Raw genomic sequence first — 24,929 nt, 5'->3', positions numbered from 1 at the left:
AGCCGGGTGCCCCGGGCCGAGGCAGAACTAGGCCTCCCGGCCCCGGGCAGGTGAATCCAGTACAGAACCGGAGCGGTCCGCCAAGAGCATCCCGCTCTCCGAGCTCAGATGCCAGACTAACCATGGGGGCAGGACTGCGGGTAGCCGAGCTGTCGGGGGGATCTGACCCCTGCAGGGAACCCATCCCGGCTGGGGGGAGAGGCACCGTCGCTTGGTTAGAACCAGCCCCTCCAAAGCCTGGTGCCTTCCTGCGTCTGGGGGACGTTGCCCGGTGCCCCTTGGCCCTGCAGCCAGCAGGAGAGCCCCTGGGCTGGCCCTGGGAGCAGGGATTAGCCCGGCGTCGGGGGCGGGGGAAAGGGCTGGGGCCCAGCGCGATCCCTTGGGGGCTGCACAGGGTTTCCCCAAAGCAGGAGCCTACACCCTGAACCGGGAGAATAGGCGCTGGCCCCTGGCGCAGCCGCGGGACTCTGCCGGGTACCTGGACATGGACGGGACCCAGGCCCCTGCGTGTGACCCCGGGCAGTGCGCGTAGGCTGGGGATGGAGCTCGGGCCCTTAGCGCGGGCGGCTCCTGACGTGCCAGGGGCCCAGGCAGTTTATTCCTTAAGGATTAAACGATCACTGGGGGAAGAAGCCTCCCTCCGGCTTCTGCGGCTGCAAATAGCCTCCCCTTTCCACGCAAATGCAAACGGGGAAACGCTGCAAAACCCCCTTGTGCGGGAGCCTCCGACTTCGCTTAAACGAATCCGCCGCTTCCTCTCGCGGTAAGCGCAGGGGTCCCCTTCGCGGGGCAGGCCGGACCCGGCTCCTTAGGAAGCCAGGTAGGGGATCGCATCTGCCGGGCGCGGGTAGAGGCCCTGCCATGCTGGCGGCCCTGCTCCCGCTAGCTCCTGGCTAGAGTCTCCCGACTATTGATTCGTGTGATTGCCCCGGGATCGCTCCCCTGCGGGCTGGGTTTGTCGATGGTTTCATGCCGCCGCCTTCTCTCCCCGGCAGACCTACGAGATCGCAGTAATGTGGCGGGGATCTGCACCGGCACTAGCCCCCTGCACCCCCATGAGCCCAGCTGCAGGGCAGACAAGGGGTAAATTCAAACCGCCCTTAGCTTCACGCGGAGCAGGCTGTACCCAGCCCGGACGAGGCTCCCTGGGGTGGGGGAGCCGGCTCCGTGGAAGCGGGCGGGGCTCCTGGTCCAGAGGCCTCGGGAGCGCTCCCCAGCCAGGCGCAGGTCCCCTGTGCTGGCTCCGGTAGCTCAGCGCCCCGGGACCTTCCTGCGCGGAGCGCAGCGACGGGCTGATGTTAATAAGAGCAGGAGCCAGCCCGCCTCGCTTGCGCTCGGTTCCTGGTCAAGCTGCAGCCACCCGCTAGGTCAGCGGGGCTGTCCCTGGGCAGGTACCGGGTGTATTTACCGATCGGGGTGTAGCCCCGGAACTAGACACGCTGCAGGCAGGTCTAGAGACCAGGCCCGGGCTCCGAGGAGCTCGCTGCACAGCGGTGCCGGTTCACCGGGGGTCAGACCCAGCCAGAGACCCAGGCTGCTCTGTCCATCCCGGGCCAGGCGGGCGGCAGGGGCTTTCTGCTCTGCAGCGCTTGGGGGGCTGGCCGCTCCCTGGGCAGGGTGCTCTCCGGGGCAGCCCCCGGCCCTGGCTCTGCTTCAGCTGTTCCGTGCGGTCGCTACAGGAGATGGCGGGGGAGAAGAGGTGCCCAAAGGCCCAGCTGGGGGGCGGGGGGTACCTGGGCGGAGTCCCACAGGGGGGGCTGAGCTGCCGCTGCCTCGTGCCCGTGTTGGATAAACACGCGGTGCTGTCCTTAAAGCCCCGGCTCCGGGAGGCTGGGGATTAGAGGTGTGTTTCCATTTTAAAAGGAAGTTTCCAAACTCGTGGGTGTGGCGGGGAGCTCGGCAGTGTCCCCCCCACACCCCCGTGGGCTCAGGCGCCAGAGGCGAACATCAGGCACCCAACCCCTCTTTTGTTCTACAACCCCCTGGCGTCAGGAGCTGACTCAGATTTGTTTAAAACCACTCCAGGCTGGCTGCTGGGGGGCGGGATGGGGGTCTGGCTGGGGAGGACTTTAGCTGCGGCTCCTGAACTTAAACCTGCACTGCGATTACCTGACTCAAGCAATGGTCTCAAGTTGCAGTGGGGGCGGTCTAGGCTGGATATTAGGAAACACTATTTCACTAGGAGGGCGGTGAAGCGCTGGAATGGGTTACCTAGGGAGGTGGTATCTCCTTCCTTTAGAGGTTGCTAAGGCTCGGCTTGCCAAAGCCCTGGCTGGGGATCTGTCCTGCTTTGAGCAGGGGGTGGGACTAGATGACCTCCTGAGGTCCCTTCCAACCTTGATGGTCTAGGGGTCTATGACTGGGGGTTGGGGTGCATGGATCTCCTGTCCCTCTAAGCGGATCTCTGTCTCCCTAGGGGCCTTCCTCCCCTTGCAACCTGTGCACCTCTCTCTCATCCCACTTCCTCTGTCTGGGGGTGGGTCTTTGCAGCCTTTCCTGGCAGCCTGGAAGGGGCTGCCCTTATCCCGGGACACACTCGGGATCTCGCTCTCTCCCTCCCTTACTTGTTTATCGTTCAGGGCCTTGCTAGCAGCAAATCATCAGAAACCCAATCTTCTAAATTATGAAGAAACTCTCGTGCATAATCCTGGCCCTCGGAGGTCCACTGGCTAGGTTCCTTAGCTGTACCAGTCACAAGGAATCAGAGAGAGAACACCCCTCCCGCCCCCCGATATTTGCGCCGGTTGATTTTTACTGGCTTCTATTTCTTTCATTGTATGAACTGGAGTTGCATAGGGCGAGATTTTTAAAAAAACAACCATTAAAGGAGTTAGCTCGATTCATGCTGCCTCTTGTCTATGTTGGGGGTGTGTGTGAAATGGGTTAGGATAGTATTTATTGTCCCCGCCTTTGCAAAAGAATGTTAATTGCAATATTTAAATACTCAATTTTTAAGGCAATCCTAACTTCTGTGTTACAATCCTGGAACATCTTTGATGTTACGTTAAACACCCAAACCCCAGCCCACAGCTGGCGGATCGGGGTTAAAGCCAGACCCGTTTTAGAAAAACACTCTCTGCTCGCAGACTCCGCTTACAAGGAGTGAGACCCCAAACTAGGAGAGCGGCGTTTTCACACTAGAATTGAATCGAAGTGCACCAGCGATTGAAGGCAGCCTAACAAGTGGGGGAGTGAGGACGGGGGTCCTCCGATCAATGAGCATGTCCAGACCCTCAGCTGGGTTTGGAGTTGATTCAAGCGCCTCGTTCTGCATTTCCCCCCTTTCAGCTTGGCCAGCCCAATGTTGTTTGCCCCCAGGGGGACGGGGAAATCCAAGGCAGGAGATGAGAATGACCTTGTCCAAGAGCCGCACACAAAATCATAGCGTCCTGGCGTGTTGGGAGAGGGGCCGGTGATTTGCACCTTGGCGGTGCCGGCTAGGAGCTGGGATGGCGTATAACTAGTGCTGTTTGTCTTTTACAAAGCGATCTTGCGGCGGGGAAGAGCCTTGTAACTGGGTGGCTCTGGGGAAAACAATGAAACGTGGTGATACTGTACACGCCGAAAGTGCTTTTTATTCCAGGGGTCTCAAAGAATGTCGTACGCTGTGGTCCCGCCAGCTCTCGTGTGTGTGATGAACTTTGAAATCGGTGGGGTTACTGACCTACATGCGCACGGCTCCTCTCAAACGCGGCCCCCTCTGGGGAGCCGGCTAGCTTGGCAGCCAGGTGATAACCAACGTGTTGAATGACAACGGTGGGAGGAGAAGTTTTGGTCAGAGACCTGAGCGAGATCCTTCTCTTATGATGAGTGCCTGGGCTATTTAATGTCCAAATCCAGACAGACAGAGACACAATTTGTCAGGTTTCCTCTGAAAGGTCTCCGGGGGTAGATGGTGTGTAGAAAACAAGTTATTTTGGCATCTGTGCTTTTCATTTACTTCCCTACCATGATTCTATGGACCACAGAGGAGTGTTGGGGTGCCTGGCCTCACCTGTGGCTGATTGTTTCTGGGATTCTGGTAGAGCTGCTGGCTAGGCAGCGCTGGAAGCCGCCTCTGCCTTTGTGTGACTTACACGGGACGGAGAAGTCAGCAACTACAGCGTCTGACACAGTGCGGTGTGTGGTGTTTGTTCCCTTCGGAAATATTGGCTCTGATTCGGAACCCCTTCCACGGGGCGGCCTGACTCGTGTGAGCCAGAGCTGCAGGAGTGGGACGCTCTCTGGGTAGAAGGCGGGGGACTCCAGAGACGTGTGAGAGCTTTAACCATGAATATTCAAGAACTTAAATTTTGTGCATGTCTGTCGTGAGTCGGGCTTCATTCAGCTTCCGAGCGCTGCTGCAGCAAGTTACGGCTGAGGGTTTGACTGCAGCTCGAGGTTTTCCCCCTCCAGCTCCTTGGTTTGACAGTTTAGTGGAGGCAGCTAACACGCTTGTACAGGCTAGTCTGGACGCTCCGGCTTCACGTTTGTGGCTTTACCCTGGGCTGATCCTGAGGGCCCCTTCATTCCTGGCCCTCCCCGGTCAGGGGCCTGAGCTGAAATGCCTCCCAGCCCCAGGGGAATGCTTCGGGCCCTGTGAGGAGGATCCGCTCCGCTGTTTCTGATGAACTAATGTTCAGATGCGCTTTGTTTAACACAGACCATTCCATGGTTTAAAAAAAAAAATCGTCCAGCTGGGCCTCTGGTGTATGGAGGGTTGCAGTTCTGGGAACGAGAGAGTCGCCGAGAACTAGAGCTATTCTAACAGTGGGAAGGGGACTCTGAACTTGGCGGGGGAGACGGGGTGCAAGGCCCCAGTGCGCTGCGCTGGTGTTGGGGGTGCTCCCTGGCTCGAAGCGTGTCCCTTGTACACCCTGTATATAGTTTGTGCCCCGGGCCACACGCTGCAGGAGCGGCGGAATGGAGAGTGGGATTTTCGAAGGGGGCTCAGCATTGGCCTGACTGCGCTCCCCTGAAAGGCAATGGCAAAGCTCCCCTTGCCTTCAGTGGGGGCTGAATTAGGTCACCAAGGAGTACTTGGGGAGATCCCACCCGGAAGCTGAATCAAACTGCAGAGCCTCCCCTGGGCCTGTCTCCCAAGAGGTGACTCCTACTGCCCCAGGCGAATCTCTGCCGGAGGGAACCGGAGGTCGAGGAGGGGTTTTTTAAAAGGCCTATTCTCGTGCTGTCCCCTGAAATCTGTTCCCGGCCTCATGGATGCAGCTGAGCCGGGGTCTCTCCCGGAGTGCCTGTGCAACAGGGCCTATGAAGCGTGGTGTCCCGGCCAAGCCCCGGCTCTGAGAATTACATTTCACTGCCCCAGATTCCCCGCCCGCGAGTGTCAAGTGGATCAGACATTCTTCTCCCTTTCCTGTCCGGGACGGATGTGTCATTCCGCGCAGCTGGGAAGCAGCTGCCGTGTCCCCCTCGGCGGTAGCTGCATTTCAGGGGGGAAGAAAATGACTCCCGCCTATGGTTAATTTATATCCGTTCAAGATTGTAAAGTGCTGGCGGATCCCTGCGGCGGCTCAGCTTTAGGGCAGAGCCAGGCGCTTCGCAGGGATGTGGGCCATGTGCTGTTTTGCACGGCTCCCCCAGAAGAGAGAGTCACTGCAGGGCTCTTGGCACAGGCTTGACACGTGTAGGTTCCCCCCCCCCCCCGTTTTCAGAGATTGCCCCACAAGCCTGAGCGTAACGCTGCTCGGCCTCTCTCCCGCGCCTTGGAAGCCAGCTCGGGGGCTCCTGCGGGTTCACACCAGGCCCTTAGTTGGGTGAGCGGGAGGTGCTGAGTGGTTCCCTTCCGGGCTGGCTTCTCCCCCCGCGTCAGCAGAGGGTCCGTGTCCCGGCCTGCGGCGAGCGTGTGGGAGCTGCCAAGCCCAGGCCCTGGGCGCCCAGAGTCAGCCTGGGGTCAGGAATTCTGTTTGGTGCGTCCTGGCCACATTCCCGCTCGCATAACTGCAGCCCTTGTGCCTCGATTTCCCCCACCGCTGGATGCGGAGTTCATCTGTCTGCCCCCGACTGCCGGGCGTGTCGCTACGTGCTGTCACACGCCCGAGCCTGCCCCTCCGCATCCCTGCCCTGTGCGTGGCGCGGATGGCTGGCGGGCTGTGGCGCGCTTTGGGATCCTTGGCTGGCGGGGGGTAAGCGCTAGAGTGTTGCCGGATATTACCCGTCCCCCAGGCGGAATGCACCGAACGAGCTCAGGGTATCCCGCTCCGGAGGGATTGTCTGAGATCTGAGGAGGGGAAGGTCCCTTGGTCCAGGTGGCCGGAGCGGCGCAGGGGAGGCGCAGTGGATGTAGCTTCTAGCTCACGGGCAGGGCCAGGTTACAACGGGCATGGGCTGGTAGGATCAGCTCGGTATTGAGCGGGCAGCAGCAGGGACAGCTCTTTGAAACGGGGCTGTCCCAAGGGGCCGGGGGAGAGCGGCTCCGATACCCAGACCATGGGCTTGATCGCAGCCGGTGGCACGGTTTGTTGACACTTGGGGTGCCTGGCTTCGTGACCTTTCGTTTGGTTCTGTTCCCTTCCGTGAGGGGCTGAGAGCAGAAGGGGCGGTCGCGGGACTGTGCAGGAGCCGGAGGCGGGCACGAGTCGTGTGCACGGCGCTGCGCAGCCCAATCAGTTAACCAGAACTTGCCATCCAAACTAGACGGGACCCAAGCCGGCGTGTGCGGGGTGAGCGGATGGGGAGGAAGCGCTTAATTCCAGGAGATTGGCTGATTCTTGCAGTCAGACCTTGTTAGTTCCTCTGGGGATGTTACAAACTTGTGGTGCCAGTGCGGAGAACGAGTATTGGGGCGTTCAGAGGCAGTTCTAGTCCGCACCAAGGGTCTCTGGCTGGGGTTGTCGGAGGGACCCGAGATTTCCACTTGGGCTGTCGCTTTGTTGCTTTGAGGGATCGAATTTGTAGTGACACGTCTTGCAGCTTTAATTAGTGTGTGTGTGTGTGTCTCACACTCACTCACACACACAGAGTCGGGGTGCAGCCTAGAGACCCCCACTCAGATCAGGGCCCCAGTGTGCCAGGCGTTGTACGGACACTCAGAGATCTAATTTCTGTCCTGAAGAGTTTACGGTGTGACTAGACCAGACAGACAAAGGGGCGAGGAAGTCACAGGGAAGCAGACGGAACAATCCTGCTGCAAATTACGGGCAAACCTCCCGCTGGTGCCATGATTTTGTTGTTTGATTATTTGGCAGTTTGGGGGCCATGGTGAAAAGAGGTTGACTAAACAAGCCACGTCTCAGGTGACGCTGGAGTCACTCCCTTTTCGCCTGCCCGGGTCACTGTGCGGTGTGAATGCTTCGCTCACTTTACCATTTCAGTGATAGGGCGCGGTTGGTTTTTTGGGCCTGCCGGGTCTGCGAAATCTCGGTCCTTTCTGGCCTGTGCATGGCCGAGAAAACATCCAGCCTGAGGCTCTAGCTCCCGGTTCTGGGGACAAGGCAACGCCAGCAGGAGTAAAGTTTCTTCTCCAGCGAGCAGAAGGGACCGAGACTACGCCCCGAGTCGGGGCCGTTTGCAGAGTCACCTGCGAACAGCAGGGCCGCTCTCGCCGTCATTGCTCTGAATAAAACGCGCAAACCCGCTGTCCACAGTCTCGCAGCTCCGCAGCCTAGCGGCAATCGGCTCCGGGGCCAGGCTCCGTTGCTCCGGTTAGCCAGCGGGGGAATAATGGAGTCCCTCACCTGGGGCTCGCCTTGGCTGGCTAGCGACGGGGGCCTCGCCGGTTTGGGAGGGCGGACTCCGGGGGCGGAGGGATGGGTTTTGCGCCAACCGCGAAGCCGCCGCGCCACGGGAGAGGAGCTGTGGCTTGTGGGGCCGGCTCTTGCCTCCGGCCAAGGCGCTTTAGAGGGTCCCGGGGGGGCTTGCTGGACAGACCGAAAACCCAGGCGAGCTGGGGGAGCAGGTTGGTGCCAGCCCAGCCCCGTGCCCAGGGGGGTTCGTGGCGCCGGTTGCCTGGCTGAGTTCCTTACTGCGCCCAGTCACGTCGACCCCCCAGGCCCTAGAGCCGCTGTGCTGGGCGGGGGGGCTCAATCTCGTTTTTCGCTCCTGCAGCCGGGCTGGGGCTTTGCAGGAAGCTGGTTTCCCTCACGCTGCGTTGGCCCCAGGAGGAGGCGATTAACAGCGAAGAGTTGGAGGGTGGGATCTTGGGGGGACCCTGGCGCTATTAATGGAATAACTATTCTTGTCAGTAAGGATGTAGGGCGAGTGTAACGAGTTTCATATGGGCGTGTGGTATGTGCCATTTACCTGGATTTAACGTAAACGCGCCCATGTTACTTCACACCCAACAGATCTACGTAGAAATTAATTGTATAATTAGCATTAAATATAAATTGGGGGCGTATGATTACTCAGATCTCCAACACGTTTGTGTTTTAATCGGGGGTGGGGTGTGTCCCTCACCCACATTCGTTCTGCACACGTGCTATGTATATTTGTGCGAGGTATATTTTAACCTCACACCGGCGTGTTATGTGCTATCACCGGTGTGCGTGTTGATAGTGTGGCAGCTATCAGAGCCCCCCGTCCGTGTGTGTCCATACACAGGGAGGGTGGAAGGTGTGCATAGAGCCGGGGGTGTCTGTAGGGCCGCTGCTCCGCGCTGCGTTTCCTGCGCCGGATTCTTTGCCGTGTGGACAGGGAGCCGAGCTGGAGCGCGAAGCCGGCCGGGCCGGAGTTTCGCGCAGTCACTGCCTTTTAAAATACCGCTCAGCAGGTGCCTGCGCTTCCCGGCTGCTCCCCGCACATCCCCGGGCCAGCTGCAAACGTGGCAGCAATTAGAGCCAGGTCGAATGACCTCCCCCCTCAAAAGCAATTCCTCCCCCATGCCCCGCAGGGCACCAAGCTGCGAATCTCTCCCAGTCGCTCCGCACCCAGCCTGGGCCGTGCAGCGCCGGACGCAGCGGGTCCATCCCAAACCACCTGAGTTCCGCCAACAGCGCCCCGGACGCGGCCAGGTCTTGCCGCTGGGATCCGCCCTTCTCGGCCCGCCGGGCTGCTCTGATCCCTGCTCCGACCCGCTGCCAGGCCGCGAAGCGCAGGCCCTGTGCCATCCTGGCCCCCGGGGAAGGCCTGGCCCAGCAGACAGGGCAATCTTGGCTCCATTGAAAGACAAAAATCCCGCGGACCAGGGCTCCACCGGGGCGCCCGAGGCAGGTGCCAGCCCGGCTGGTTTTTCGTGTCCGTGCGATCAGTAGGGGTCGTGTCCGGGCTGGGCCGAGACGGGGCACTGCGGGGAGTCCCACCGAGCCAGCCGCACCTCTGGGTCCCTTCCCTGCGGGAGAAGCGGGTCCCCCCCGCTGGTATTCAGCGTTAGAGCCTGCGGGGCTGGTGTCCCACAGCCTGGGCTAGACACAACCCGAGAGCGGGCAGCGCCCCTGGCCAGGGGCTGGCCGGCCTAAGGCAGGTCCCATCGGGTGTTGGGGAAACACCTTTAACACAAAGCCCGTTTCCCGCTCCCTCCCAGGAGCGACGGAACGTGTCTTGCCAGCCACGCACCGGGACTTCGATTGTGCCAGAGAGTCCTATTGCAAAACCCGCTGCCAATGACTTGACAAGAGACGCGTTTTTAGTTTGCCCCCGGTGGGACATGCCTCCTGCAAGTGCAGCTGTAGCTGGTGTGTTACCCCCGCTCTCTCCCAGGGATTTGAGGGGAATGAGGAGTTTAGTTCGCAGCAGCATGGTTGTCTCCTGCGCCCGTTCACACCGCGCTGAGAGAGCCGGCCTCCCCCTCCCCGTTCGGTGATTTCTCTCAGCCCCGTGACTGATGGACATTGCTCTCAATCCCACTGGGAAGTCAATGGCAATACAGGTGCGAGCAGAGTTTCCCGCTCTGCGGGATTAAAGTGACAGTAAAGCGAGGTGGAAATGGACAATGGTGGAGATCCGATTCCTGGCGTCCCGCGGCTTGTTTCAGGTGCTAGAAGGTGGCTCCGAGACTTGAGGATCCGAGTTTCTGGGGGGCTCTGCAGTGTTCCGCGCCGTGCATTCAGCGGGGCTTTGGCACGGGCGTGCGAGCTGATGCACTTTGGTGATCACACGCTTGTTCACAAGCAGGTGCCCAGCAGACGAGCAGGCATTACTCCAAGGGTCATGAGGGTTCCTTACAACTCCCACCTCCTCTTCCTTTATTTAGAAGAAGAAGAAGAGGAAAGTCAACAGGATCCTGATTCAGGCCAAGCGTGTCCTCTGGCTTTCTGGTTAACAGTCGATGCACTCAGCGGGAGGAGGGAGGGAAGGTGGAGCGGGGGGAAAGTGCTTTTCGAATGAAGGGTTTGATTTAAAAGTGTCAGTTTCATTTTTAAAAAAGCTTTGGCAAATGTTGGATTTTTTTTTTTTTTTTTGAAAACGAAAAACCTCTGTTGGCTGGCGACCGAAAACGGAAACGTTTTTTTTAATTTTTAAAACCAAAAGCTTTGAATTTTTTTTAATGAACAAGTTCGGTTTCCAGTTGCTGAAAAATAAAAACAAACAAACCCAAAAAACTGTTGTTGTTTTTTTGTTTTTTTTTTGTTTTGTTTTTTTTACAAGAACCAGAATATTTTGGTAGAAAACATTTTTTTCACAAGAAAATTGTTTTCGATTGAAAACACTCTGCGGATTTTTAGTCGCACGATTTCAGCTGGCTCCAGGGACAGGGGTTGCTGGTTTTACAAAACGCAGCGTTAAGAGAACGGGCTGGGCTGGGTTTGTGAGGAAGGCAAAGGTCTCTTCTTTTCATGTAGCCAGTTCCCGGTACCGTTACGACCCCCACCAGCCACAGGCGGGAGAACCAGAAAATGAAAAGGCGACAAAAGCGAAAGTGATCAAATCCGATCCGCTTTCGTTGCACAGACGGTCCGGAACCGGCGGTGCAAACGAAACGAAAGGATCCGAGTGTGTAGCTCTCCCGGTCTGTTTGTCAGGGTGCTGGAGAGGGCCGGGGTCGGGCTTCGTACGCCAGGAAGGGGCGGAAAAGGGTTTCTGTAGGAGGCCGAGCACCTGCTGAATTAATCGTTTTAACGCTGCTGAGAAGTAAATTGTCTTGTGAATGTGTGTGAGGTTGCCTAGGGCTTTGCATAGGCAGCTCCGCGGTTATTTTAAACGCCCAGATAAATAATAGTCTGCGATCTTTCACCAGAGGCGAGAATTACCTTATTAAACAGAAAAGGAGTACTTGTGGCACCTTAGAGACTAACAAATTTATTAGAGCATAAGCTTTTGTGAGCTACAGCTCACTTCATCGGATGCATCCGATGAAGTGAGCTGTAGCTCACGAAAGCTTATGCTCTAATAAATTTGTTAGTCTCTAAGGTGCCACAAGTACTCCTTTTCTTTTTGCGAATACAGACTAACACGGCTGCTACTCTGAAACTTATTAAACAGGAGTTTTCTGTTGGTGAGGTTTTAACACACAAATAATGATTCCCAGGGGGTTCGTAGTTTTGACTGTATTTCTTCAAAAAGAAAAGGAGGATTTGTGGCACCTTAGAGACTAACAAATTTATTAGAGCATAAGCTTTCGTGAGCTACAGCTCACTTCATCGGATGCATTTGCCAATACAGAATAACACGGCTGCTACTCTGAAACCTGTATTTCTTCACTAGTCGTGTGTATAGGCAAACGGTGTGTACAGGTGCAGTGTGTGCGTCCACTGGCAGCTACTTCTTCAAAAGAGCACTAGTGTCCCCAAAAGCTGAAACATCAACAAATATATAATATAATATAATTAAATAATAAATAAATTCTTATTATTAATTATACTTTAGGCTTAGGTGAACGTTTCCGAGCAAAGAGCCAGGTTTTGGGTGACTTGCTGGGAACATAGCAGCCCAACCTCTCATTAACAGACAAATCTCTTTGTTACATTTTTACCAGTAACTCTGGGGAGTTTGAAGTTTGGGGCGTCTGAGTCTTTCACTAAGCAGAATAACTTTATTATTAGCCTTTTAAAAACATTTCATTTCAATAGTTTTAATTTTTCCTGACTGTATTTTACCAGGCAAAGGAGGGCAAATGATCTATTCTAATTTTTTCTAGACTAGGAAAATACGTGGTGGTGTTAAAACGTCTCGGCGAGCACATTTAAAATCCCATGTTTAAACCCCATTTTGCACCCCAGTGGTTGCCAGCCTTTAAAATGGCTTAGCTGGCTGTGGGCAGCCCTGCCCCGGGGCGGCTGCCTGCAGAGATGACATGTCAGATTGCACGTTGGTCTGTGGCCACCTCTGTACCTGGGTGCGTGAGCTCAGGACAGCGGGATCTCCACATTGCACGTTGCTGTATCTACAACTGTCTCCTTTAAACACAGGTCTTTGAATTTAATATTTTCCTCATTTGCTCCAGGGGAAGCATTTTTTTTTAAAGCCATGACAGATGAGCAAGGGGCTGGGGAATGCATTTCCGAATGTAGCACACATTTGCCTTTATCAAACTAAAAGCAATTCCCATAGGAGCAAAGCAGAGGGAGACAGAAACCAGCTTTGTTTGTTGGTTTAGCCATGTTCAGTCTCTGGCTCCCGGCTGGATGCAGCTCCCTTCTGCTAGGGTGGAAGGACATGCCTCCCCCCCCAACCCCCTTCCACAGGCTGAATGTATCATTTCAACAGCACACATTGATTTGAACCTGGCCTGCCCTTTGTGTGGCCAGCCCAGCTGTTGGAATAATGACAAACAGGCACCTGCAGAAATGCCAGCTGATAATTTCCAGCCCTGCAGAGAATTGCTTCCCTTTGCCCAAAGGCAGGGAGCTAAGCAGGCCCTCGGCTAACAGTGATAGGTGCAGTGTAAACCCTTGGAGAGATTGCTGCTACATTGGTGAGTGTGGCCTGTAAATACCTAGTGAGAGAGGGGACAAGAGCTGCTCTTCTGCCTGGGCCATCCCTGTCACAGTAAAGAGAGGTCATGTTAAGATGACGTGTTCTGGTCACCCCCAGCCTCCCCTTTCCTCACTTAGGAGAGGACACGTGGCAAGACAGCCCATTTCCTCCCTGTGAGCAATGCACAAGCTGCCTCTCCGGCATTTCCCTGCAAAATCGTTGCCTCTTCCTGTGTCTTGTCAATTAATTGCATGTAGTGACCCGGGGCCTAATTCTTCAGGATCAAAACTGGATTGTTCCAGCACTGGGCAGAATGCTCTGTTCTGAGGGCATGATGCCTCTGCATGGGCCCGAGTCCATTGGCCATGATTTTATACACACCCAGCTGTGCTGGATGGTCCCCGTTGCAGCTGGCAGCCTGCCTTCTTGAGGAGCATGGTGCCATGCGACAGCCAGAAGGAACAGAGGGGTGAGGAGCTCATCCATGAGCATCCGATGTGGGTCTCTGAGGGCCATTCCAAGCGGAGAAAGCAAAATGGCTGTCGGGAGAGTGGGAACATGGAGTCAGGAGTGCTGGTTCCAGCGCCTAGGCAGACCTGGGGGCATCTCCTCTATCAAGGGGGGCTAATTCTCCTTCCTGCCTCTCCGGAGTGTTGAATGAATGGCTGCGAAGGGCTGGGAGCCCCTCTGGGGAAGGGCAATGTGTGGGTATAACTGGTAACCATTTGTTCTTCCCGGCCAGGAGTTAAGGGCTCCCATCCCTGTGACTTGGGCCTTGAGGTGGAATCGCTCAGAGAATAGAAGCAGGCCCCTGCAGCCAAGTAAAATGGGTTTTTTTTCTGTGATTTGGGTGGAAGATGGACTAAGAAGGGGGTTCAAATGGACCCTGCTGCATATTGTGTGTTCTGCGGAGCAAGCCCAGGGAGTTTGCTAGCTATGGCTCTGCTGCAGGGTGCGGGGCCAATCTTCTGACTTCGGTCACATGTAAAATGCATGAGGTGGTCCCAGCCTAATCCCTACAATCACTGTTGCCATCATAATGTTTGGCACAGTTCAGAGTCTCTAAGGCATGTGAGAGTCCCAGAACTAGATACAGGATTCAGATGATTTGCCAATCAGGGAGGACTGATCTTAAATTCTAGATTGGGCTAGAAATACCCTGTCTGAGGCAAATGGCTGGGTTGCACCAGAGCTTTTGGAGGTCAGGACTGAGGTGCCTTCAGCAGATAGCAGTAGTGTGAGGGAATGGTCCCAGAATGGATCACGACAGCCAGGAATGTTGTGTTCTAATGATGGCTCTGCACACTAAGGCCTGGGCAACTCTCTTTAATCTCGTTTCCCTGTCTGCACAATGGGGTGACAATCTTGCCTACCTCCCAGGGGACTGTGAGAATTAGTAAACAAGATGGTGTTGGGAGAAACTGGCCCATTCATCTTAAAGTGTGGCAGGGTTGTGTAATAGAGTGCAGAGAGCCTGCTGGGAAAAGGAGGTTCTAGATGGAGTTTGCACTTTTCCATTGCTGGAATGGAATGTTACATCCATCTTTGCAAAGCACAAGATGAGTTTTGGGAATATCACTGCTGTCTAGCTCCTGTTAGCTGTGGTGGTCAGCCAGCCACAAACCACATGCTGCTGGACCCAATCCGACAGCTCTTGCACACAGTAAGATGCCATCAGAGCCACATGCTACATGGCGGGGGTGAGGAGAAGCAGGTCTGAGCCTGTAATCAGGAGGATATGAGCTTTTGTCTGGGAAAGCCTCCGGCTTTGTATCTTTCATCTCCTCTTCTAGCACGTCCATGGCTGCCCATCTCCTCTCCAAGGGGCTGGCTCAAATCCCCTGCAGCAGTGGTTATATAATGCTTGGCATTCTCCACCTTATGGCACATGCTGGACGGGACGTTTCTGGAGCAGTGATTACAGCCAAGTCCTCTTTTCTGGCTCTCCCGGAGCCCAGGCGATAACAGGAGAATGCCCAGAGAATTTTGTTCTATTTTATTTTCATTCCGCTGTTTACAGCAAGGATCTGGTAAAGAAGATCAGAAAGGACACACACACACACACACACACACACACGTGCGCACGCCTTAGTGCTGGTATTGGACTCGCACTCTGGTATCCAGAGACCAGGTTCAGCATGGAGAGTGACAGTGTGAGTTTCCTCTCCTGCCATCATGCGACGGCCCTGTTCTCAGGGAACCCTGCTCAAGGTGGAGGAGGGGAGTACAGCCTCCATGGCCCATTCTCTCCATTCTTCCCCTTCCTGCTGGGCTGCCCCACGGGAATGTGCTGGGTGATGTGGGCCTGTTTGTTGGGAGCTAGACTGAAACCGCCAACTCATTCCACGTAGGCGACTGAAGGCCAGTCATTTCTGGTTACTGCTGACCACAGCCATGACGGGTGACTTGGAGGTGAAAGGCTTCCTATCCCGTTACTAATTTCCAGAACCATTCAGATCCCAAGGGTGTTGGATTTCTAATAGAAGACAAAAGAAACCCCAAACAGTTTTTCCCATTGTTCCGGAATGCAGCTTCCCAAAGGTTAGGGATTTTTACAGGGGCTTTGGTGCAGTGTAAACTTCCCTCTCTCAGTATTTTGGGGGAGGGAAACTTGTTTTTTTTTTTTTTTTTTTTAAAGGCTCTGATTTGGTTTAGAAATGTAGCTGCATGGCCTTTGCAGAGGGGTATGTTGGTGTATGGATTTGGTCCTCCTCGACGTAAGTGCATGGGAAGAAGGGACTGTAACTAGCCAGCCCTTTGAAGGTGTGAGGGTCTGTCCATCTGTTGAGCAGTCCTCGTCACTCCCCAATAGCTGAGTGCCTGGCAGAGCGCTGGAGTCCCCTATGGAAAGTTCATTTAAACTTCTAAACTCTGTTTCCTCACGATGTGCCTGGGAATTTTGCCATCTGTTGTGTCACTTTACATGACAAACAACATGAGGGAACGAATGCATGGGCTTCATGGGCTCCAAATAATCATGGCTACTAGCTGTACACAGCATGTGAAGCCTGACTGTGAATACACATGGGAGCTTTGGCAGGCTTCTAAACAAACCTAGAACACAGTGAGCACCACTGAGGGCTCACAAACTATACAAAGGGATACTACCCTATTCCGATATGCTAGACCGTCAGTCTTGGTGGGAACAGGATTGGGCCTACAGACTGCATTAAATCACTGAAAGATTGCATGAGCCTGGTGGGTAAATAACAGCCAGACATTTCTGTCCCCCCACATTTGTACCCAGTGTCAAGTGTGCTTTTGTCAAGTTAGTATTAAGGTGGGATGGGGAGAAGCAGGGGTGTGGTGAGCAAGGAAGTCACAATCAAACCTCTCCTAAATTATGGCTAGGGATCAGAAAAAGCCAGCAGATCTGTGGAAAAGTCCAAGGTGCCTGATCCTGTTGCTACTGAAATCAGTGGCAAACTCTCCTTGAGTTTAGTAGGAGCAGGGTTGAGCCTTAGGTTTTCTTCTCTCAGCTGCAGTTTCCCAGGGTTGCACCATTACACCAGGTGGTCTTTAAGCTTCAGCAGCTGGGCAGAGCAGGGGAGGTAACTGATTGGATAGTTGCCTGAATTTCAAATGGCAACGCCTCTCAATGCATAGGGAATTCAGGCTCCGTCACTGGCCTGGAGCAAGTTCCTTTAGCACCCCTTGTCTCAGTTTCCCATGTGTGAAATGGGATAATGAAACTCTCCTGGCTTTATGAAGTGCTTTGTGCACTCTGGAGGAGAAGTGTGATTAGATGTGCTAAGACTTATGGCATTACAGAGTGTTATTAATTGGCTTAAGCTTGACCCTTCCCCTTATTTCTCTAGAGTTTAGTGTGTAAGCTTGTTTACATAGCACATTGTTCCAAGTAATCCAAGTTGCAGGAATGATCTGTAGTTCTAAATAAAAAAAATTAATACAGTTCTTTTGTTTGTGCTTTTATATAAACTGACTGGCAAGAAGTCAGTTTACAATGTTCCCAGCTGAAGTACATTAGCTAGATCTCTGTGCAACTTCAGTGTAAAGTGTCCTCTCTTGGCAGCCTACTTTTTTTTTTTTTTTTTTTCTGGTCAGCTATGGTCAGACTCAGAAAGTTAGATGTTTCTATTCCTCCCATATAGTTTCGTAATTAGTAATTTGAATAGATGCCAATCTTGGCCCATCTAACTATCCCAGTGTCTCTACCTTAGCTCTGCAGGTATTCATGCACTGAGAATCTGCGTCTGCTTTTACTAACGCTGGTGTAAATTGGAACTAACTCCACTGAAGTGAGTGGAGTCGTTCCAGGGAGTGCAATGAGCTTGTGGGCCATTAGAATACTTGGAAATAATGCGTTAGGCGGCACAAAGTGTGAAAGGTTGCTTAGGCAGGGTTGGATTTGCATGCTCAGGTGATGGGTGACGAGTCTGGGGTAGCTCTGTGAGGGTTTTGGTTAAATTAACCATCGGTTTATATTGTATGGCTGAAATGGTTGAAATTGCTCTGAGCCATGAGATGAGTCTGGAAACATGAAGGGTTTGCAAGTGTCTTATGGTTTTTGTTTCTCAAAAATCTTTGGGAATAAAAATGGATCCAATAATAAAAAAGATCTCAGATTAAGACCAGAAGACCGGCCAGACTGGTTCAGACCAATGGTCCATCTAGCCCAGTAGCCTGTCTTCCAACTTTGGGCAGTGGCGGATGCTTCAGAGAGAATGAACAGAACAGGGCAATTTCGAGTGATCCATCCCCCTGTTGTCCAGCCCCAGCCCCTGGCAGTCAAAGGTTTAGGGACACTCAAAACCTGAGGTTGGATCCCTGACCATCTTGCTATTAGCCATTGATGGACCTGTCCTCCAGGAATTTATCTAGTTAGTTTTGAACCTTCACAACAGCCCCTGGCAATGAGTTTCACAGAGTGAGCATTGTGTGAAGAAATACTTCCTTATGTTTGTTTTGAAACCTGCTGCCTGTGAATTTCATTGGGTGACCTGTAGTTCTTGTGTTATGTGAAGGGGTAAATAACACTTCCCTGTTCACTTTCCCCACACCAGTCATGATTTTAGGGGCTGCTATCGTATCCCCCCGAGTCGTCTCTTTTCTAAGCTGAACGGTCCCAGTCTTTTTAATCTCTCCTCATGTGGAAGCTGGTCCTTGCCCCTCATCATTTTTCGTTGCCCTTTTCTGTCTTTTTCCAATTCTAACATATCTCTTTTGAGATGGGGTGACCAGAACTGCACACAGTTTTCAAGGTGTGGGTGTACCATGGATTTGTTCAGTGATGTGATATTTTCTGGTTTATTATCTGTCCCTTTCTTAATCATTCTTAACATTCTGTTTGCTTTTTTGACTGCTGCTGCACACTGAGCAGATGTTTTCAGATCATTGAACAAAACTGAAAGGAAGTTTGAGCTATGCAGACGTAAGAGACTGAGAATTGACATACACACGAAGCAATGTATTCTGCACCTTCTTGGCACTTTCTAGCTGGTAGACGAGTGGCAAAAGAGCTTGGCTCGGGTTGGGCATGGCTAACCTGCCACATTTAAATATTGTAAAATGGGAACAGCAATACCAGAACATACAAGCAGTTCATCTGATGCCAGATCTCCACTGGGATTATAATGCAGGGATTTAGATGGTCTAGTCTAGTCTATCATCTAGTCTTCTATCCTTTTGTCTTCTGCTGATGCTTTAGGCAAAGGCAACAAAACTCACCCCAATAATGTCTCTAGACTGTATATGAAGGAAACATTATCTGATATTAGAACAATTTCAGGACTGACATTAACTCTGTTGTCACAAAGAATAGTCTGTTCCATCATTTCATTGCTGCTGGGTTTTTTTTTTTTTGCACTTTGTTAAAGAACTATAAATATGCATTTAAAAGAAAAAAAAATCAGAAGGAAAATGCAAACTGGACTTCACCAAGCTGGATTTAATGGTCCCTCACCCCAAAAGGCTCCTGTTCTCTGGGGAGTTGAATGGGACATTTGTATATTAAGGATTTCACATTGATTCTCTCTTGTAAACTATAGAACCCTTTGCAAGCAACAGAGACTTGCAACCCTCAGGCATTATGGATGTCAATGGATGTTCTGGGTTCTGCATAAACCGAAGAATAGTCCTAGATGTACAGCACAGAACACAGGGCACTTGGGGAACTTTTTTGTTTCCTTTTCAAGGACATAACATGAAATGACATTTTTGGCATACATGAATCAACCGACTTTCTTCCTCTATCAGTGAAAAGACTTTTATTAATAAATAAAAAAAAGCAAATGATGTATATAATTGAAAAAAAACATGGTTCAGTTCACTGGAATGGGGAAAACAGCTCTAATAAATTTCTAGGGCTGGCTGGAATACAATAATTCCATGTAGCTACAATTTTTGAGATTTCAAAATGTTGTTGTTTCAGTGCAGACCTTCTGAAATTTTTCAAGAGAGACAGACTCCAGAAAAGCCAGTAACTGGAGCACTCAACTGGGATGTGGGAGACCCAGGGTTAAGTCTCCCACACCCCAAATGAGTGTCACGACCACTAGGCAATATGACTGTTCTGGGCTCTCTTCCTCCCCTTGCCCTCCACAGGAATTCCACCTTGGGCCTGGGAAACCTTCCCAAGGGAACTTTTTAGCCCAAATGGATACATTTTTTTTGAAACATTTCAGTTTCAATAAAACCGGCTTATTTAGAAGGAAAAAAAGTTGTCAACTATTTTTTTGACCAGCTTTACAGATTTCCCATCCTAATGTCACATTGACAAAGACCAAAATAAAAAGCCCACAGACTTGAAAGATGATTCATTTATCCACGTTACCTCAACTGCTTGTTTATGACTTTATCATCCGTTAGGCAATTGCCACAGACGGACTTTCAACTCTTATCCAAATGCCTGATCCAAAACCAGGGGTGGATCTTTCAGTTGATTTCAGTGGGCTTTCAATCAGACCTTTAATGCTATTTCTCTTCTGAGAAAAATTGTTCTTCTTAACCTCTGAGGACAGGACAAGAAGCAATGGACTTAAATTGCAGCAAGGGAGGTTTAGGTTGGACATTTAGGAAAAACTTGCTAACTGTCAGGGTGGTTAAGCACTGGAATAAATTGCCTAGGGAGGTTGTGGAATCTCCATCGTTGGAGATTTTAAAGAGCAGGTTAGACAAATGCTTGTCAGGGATGGTCTAGATAATATTTACTCCTGCCATGAATGCAGGAGACTGGACTAGATGACCTCTCGAGGTCCCTTCCAGTCCTATGATTCTGCCTCTGAGTCTCTGATCCCAAGAAGAAAAGGAGGACTTGTGGCACCTTAGAGACTAACACATTTATTTGAGCATAAGCTGTCGTGAGCTACAGCTCACTTCATCGGATGCATACCCCAAGAAACCTATTGAAGTCACTACCTTGCCTGGCCCTTTTGCTTGGGTTTCACAGGGCTGGAACTTTCTAAATCTCACTAAACTGTTTGGATCTAATAATTCTAAGTGTTTCCTGAGACTGATTCTCACCGGAGCCCTGTGTGATAGTGTGCAGGATGGGTGACATCTGGGCTCGACTGGAGCCATGGGCAACCCCCATGACTTCCATGGGGTCAGCATTTCACTGTTGCAGGGGGAGGGGGGGAAGATATTTTCCAGAACACTCTGCTTCATTCCCATTTATTTAAATGAGAGCAGAGTCGGGCCAACATGGAGTGCTTTGGGAATCCCCTGCTCCCAGCTGGTGGGACAGCCTATTCTGAATGCCAGATGCACTTGCCCTACTCGATCCCCTGGGACAGAGCTCTCAAAGCCTCCAACAGTCCACCTTCTCTAGCTTCTGACCTGCTTCTTGGGTTCTTTGCAGTGAACATGATGAAAGGTGCTGGCTTGGCACCTGGGGGATAAAGGACTCACTCCCAGAACTGGGGTGGCCCAGGTAGTACCATAAATGCTGCCCCTCTCTGGCAGTGAACCTAAACCCTGACCACGGGGGGAGAATTCATTCTCCATGGCCCATCCCTGGCCTCTCAGCTGAGGTGGCCTGTATCCATGGTGGACCTCGTCTCCCAGGGAGGGGGCTGAGATTTCTTGTGAATTCTTAAAAGATGAATACACGTGGGGTTCTCTCATCTCTACTAATGGCTGTGGGACCCCAAAACAAATCTATCTTCTGGACCTTTGCTTTGGTTGGTTGGCTTAATGGAGCATGAACAGTTATTAGCTGAAGGTTCTCTCTGACCCTGTTGCCCGTGGCATCCGGGCACTCCAGTGGCACAGTGCTGAGCGATAAGGCCTACGTCAGCAGTGAGACAATGTGTGGGAGGGAATATCTTTTATTGGACCAACTTCTGTAGGGGAGAGAGACAAGCCTTTGAGCTTGTCAGAGCTCTTCTTTGGGTCTGGCCTGGGTAAGCTCTCAGGCTTGTCTCTCTCCCCCACAGAAGGTGGCCCAATAAAAGGTATTGCACCTCCCCCCACCCTGTCCTGGGACTGTAACAGCGACAATAACACTGCACACAGCTAGGTAAGTGGTGCTCACTCCAGTCCATGTGCGGCTGGCCTGTATTTAGAGCCATCCCTTCACAAGAATCCAAGGAGGCAGTAAGACACTGACCAGGAGTCAAGAGCCATGCCACTAACCTCCGGTGTGCAAGTCAGCTGGCCTCTCTGGGCATCGCTTTCCGCTCCCACCCTTCCTCTGGTTTGTTTAGAGCAGGAGTTCTCCGAGGGAAGGACTGTCTCCGAGCCTGTGTCTGTGCGGCATATCGCACTGATGCTGGTGGGGGCGTCATACAGATGAATGACAATCACAGTGCGGCAGCCTGTCTCAGTTCTCACCCTTTCTCTCTGTGTTTTTTTTTTTCCAGTCGATTTGGTACAAAGTGTGCCCGCTGCGGCAGGCAGATCTATGCCAGCGACTGGGTAAGGAGAGCCCGCGGCAATGCCTACCATCTTGCCTGCTTTGCCTGCTTCTCCTGTAAAAGGCAGCTGTCTACGGGCGAGGAGTTTGGCCTGGTGGAAGAGAAAGTGCTGTGCCGGATTCACTATGACACAATGATAGAGAACCTCAAGCGAGCAGCTGAAAATGGTATGCAGACCCTCCGGGATACTCGCTGGCAACGCGCTCTCCTGAGAATGTCACCCTCCATGTTAGTAGAATGGCCGAATAAGTGGATTTTCCCCACCTTCCCCTCCTGTTCCTTTACTAGGTAACTAAGCCATAGTGCTAGCCCATCTCTGTGTGCATTGGTGCTAGGGCCAGTTCAAACAGCCTGCTGCTGGACCCCTTGGGAGCGGGGGGTGCTGCTGGACCCCCTGGCTTGAAGTGGTTTCCCCCATATATACAGGCTTTGCAGTTTGGTTCATTGGCTTTCAGCACCCCTGGTTGGATGAGTCTTACCTAGAAAGCTGGGCAGTCCAGATGGCAGCAAACACCAATCTTATCATCCCTGGTGGGCAAGTTCTCTGTGGGCAAAATTCCACCCTCAGATGCGTCCAGAGTGGACGGGGGCCTGTGTGTGCCCCAGGGCAGAGTCTGAGCCTTTGCTTTAGAGCCCTGGTGTTTTCCAGATACTGCAGAGATGTGCCCACAGTCTCCACAGGGTTAAACCTCCCACTGGGTGGCATAGCCAATTTAATCTATTTGTTTCCCACTAGCCTTGCTAGTCTCTGTACCCCTGGCAGCGCTGAGCTCCATGCAGCTGCTGCTGCTCTGGGTGAGAAGTGACTGCCCCTTGCTAACAGCCGCCCCATGCTGTCTGCTGCCTCTTCTCCTGCCTTGGAGCCTCCCACTGGTGCCGCTTTTCCCAACTGCCCTGGGGCCCTACCGGTGTGTAGGTGGCATATCTAGGTGCCACCTGGGAGCAAAACAAGCCCTTTATTCTCCTCCTCCCTGGCCTTCTGATAGGAGGCCCGAGGCAGACGTTTCCCTAGGCTACCAGGATCCCAGCAGGATCCAAAGTGGTGACTGAGGTCCTGGAAGAGCCTTGAGGGGCCTAATCTGGCAAAGATTTCGTGGTAGCGCTAGGCAGAGGGAAGGGGTGGTGCTGTCATTCTCTCAGCATTGATGCCCCCAAACGCACAGGAGAGCCTGGGTGCCGAGAGGTCTCTCTCAAGGAAATGGAGGCCTCAGTCTCAGCTTTGATTGGATGCGTTGTTGCTTAGGTTGCTGGTCTCCCATTGTATCACGTGGGGCAGGAAGCAGTAGGGATTTTGAGTCGGTGAGTCATAAATCTAGAAGGTGGGAAACCTGGCAGTCAGACCAAACATTCTCCTCATTTTCCACTGGCCCTGCCCTCCCACAGATCCCGCCACTTCCCAGTTGTGCTGGACTGTGCACTGACCTTCCCTTTACTGTAAGCACAATTGGAGAGCGAGACAGCAAGGATCTGGTTTCTCAATCAAGTCCCACACCTCTCAGGGAGCAGCAGAGGTTAAATGCAAAACGGAGCAGCTCCCTTCCCCTTGAACTAATTCCAGCTCCCTCTTCCTGAGTGGCAACATTCAAATGGACACAGAAAGAGCCTAACTGGCTGAGCTAATCGAACACAGGGCAGTGCGAGGCTAGACTGCGCTCAGGGCTGGAGAGTGCTGGTGTTTATATTTTATACCAATAAAATACAGTAAGAACTGGCTGCTGGAAATGAACAAGGCAGCTGGATTGTGAGATGCTGGGGGCTGGGGTGGAAGAGGCTCTTGTGGGAATGGCAAAGTTTGGCATGGATGATGTGGAGGAGCTGGCCATGTGGGGAGTCAAATGAAAGGCCCAAGGGTCAGTGGGTGACTTGGGATGTTTGGAGTCTGATGAAGTTCAGCTTTAGGATTTGGGTCCCTGGTGAGTTCACCTTGATGTCAGCAAGTCTTGGGAGATGCTGCATTGTAACTGTGCCATGGGGCGAGCTGTTGAGGTGGCATATCCTGGGTTTTAAGCTGCATTGTGACTGTGCCATGGGCGCGAGCTGAGTGTCAGGTGCAGGGACACCGTCTGTGTCCCTGAACCTGTAGCAATTTTACAGGTAATTTCCATTAAACCTAGTGTTGATTGAGTCATCTAAACTGCTTTCACGCCAATGTTTTTGGTGAAGGCTCTAGAATTGCTTTGGAGAGGATGCATGTTCACAATGCCAGAGATATCCTTGCACTGTCCTGCTTTTTTCCTCAGCTTCTCAACTCAGTAAGAGCTGATGCACTGCCTTGGCGGGCATTTCAGAGTGGGAGGGGCCATGCTTTGTTAGTGCCCAGCTGACAGACATGTACATTACGTGTACCAGTCTCAGACATTCTGGATCTATGCGGCATATCAAGGGTTAGGCGATAACGCAGCTATGCGAGAAAATACGGGCATATAATAGTTAGCATTTATACAGTGAGACAAAGAATACTGTCCCTCTCGGGTGGCTGGGGAGAATTGCCTACAGCATTGTCTTCAGGTGGCGCTGCACACTGCAGTTATCACAAATAAGCCAGTAGTATTCTCACAGCCAAGGTCAGCCAGAAGCCATGTGTAACGCAATGGTCTGGATGCAGAAAGGCAGGTGGAAATGCCCTGGGAAAGCTAGCTAGATGTGAGGCCCATAATGTGAGCATCACAGTGTCCCTGGCCAATAGAATGGGTGGAGGTGAACGAGTGCTTATGCCGTTACAAGGGATTTATCATTAGTCAAGACGAAGATGGCAGGGGTCAGTGGCAGCATCTCTACCAGGGCCCTAGTGCCCCCAGGGAGCCATGGCCAATCCCAGCAACTGCCTCTCCTGATGCTGAATCTGGGACTGCCATCTCCTCTTGCCCCAGCGTGAGAGCTGAGTGTCTGTCCCTGCAAACTGAGACGTGGCCTGGTACATGCTGAATGTTTGCTATTGTTGTTTGACTGCTCGTATGGAGTGAGGCATAGATGCCTGCAGAGTCATTGTGCTGCCAGCGAAATTATCACTGGAGAAGACCTACCGCTTATGAAGATGGGCTTCTGAAAGGGGAGAAGGAATGGTCCCAAGAATCAGCAGGGTGCAGGAATTGCTTTGTGATATAAATGCTCATTTGAAGCTAAACCCCTGCCATGAGGCCGACAGAACATCATTCCCATATGAATGGCTCCGAGGAAGTGCTGTTGGGTGCAGGGAGTCACATGAAGGTTTTCAAAACCCTGCTTGAGCCCTTTCTGGACACAGACAGTTGTGATAAAAGCTGG

The 24,929-nt window shown here is 52.6% G+C and overlaps 1 protein-coding gene across 3 annotated transcripts in view; it reads left to right on the top strand.

Annotated features, from left to right (window-relative positions):
* Nucleotides 1-24,929, top strand: part of LHX6 (LIM homeobox 6) — a 42,924-nt gene that overhangs the window by 4,626 nt on the left and 13,369 nt on the right. For all 3 annotated transcript variants that reach the window (XM_043498696.1, XM_038374800.2, XM_038374799.2), the window contains exon 5: nt 21,612-21,832. In XM_043498696.1, the coding sequence (XP_043354631.1) occupies nt 21,612-21,832 (221 nt within the window). The remainder of the gene's footprint in view (nt 1-21,611; nt 21,833-24,929) is intronic.

Source organism: Dermochelys coriacea, chromosome 16 (genome assembly GCF_009764565.3).
Source record: "Dermochelys coriacea isolate rDerCor1 chromosome 16, rDerCor1.pri.v4, whole genome shotgun sequence".
Taxonomy (NCBI): domain Eukaryota; kingdom Metazoa; phylum Chordata; order Testudines; family Dermochelyidae; genus Dermochelys; species Dermochelys coriacea.
Note: the sequence above shows the minus strand (reverse complement) of the source record. Positions and strands in the feature narration are given on the sequence as shown.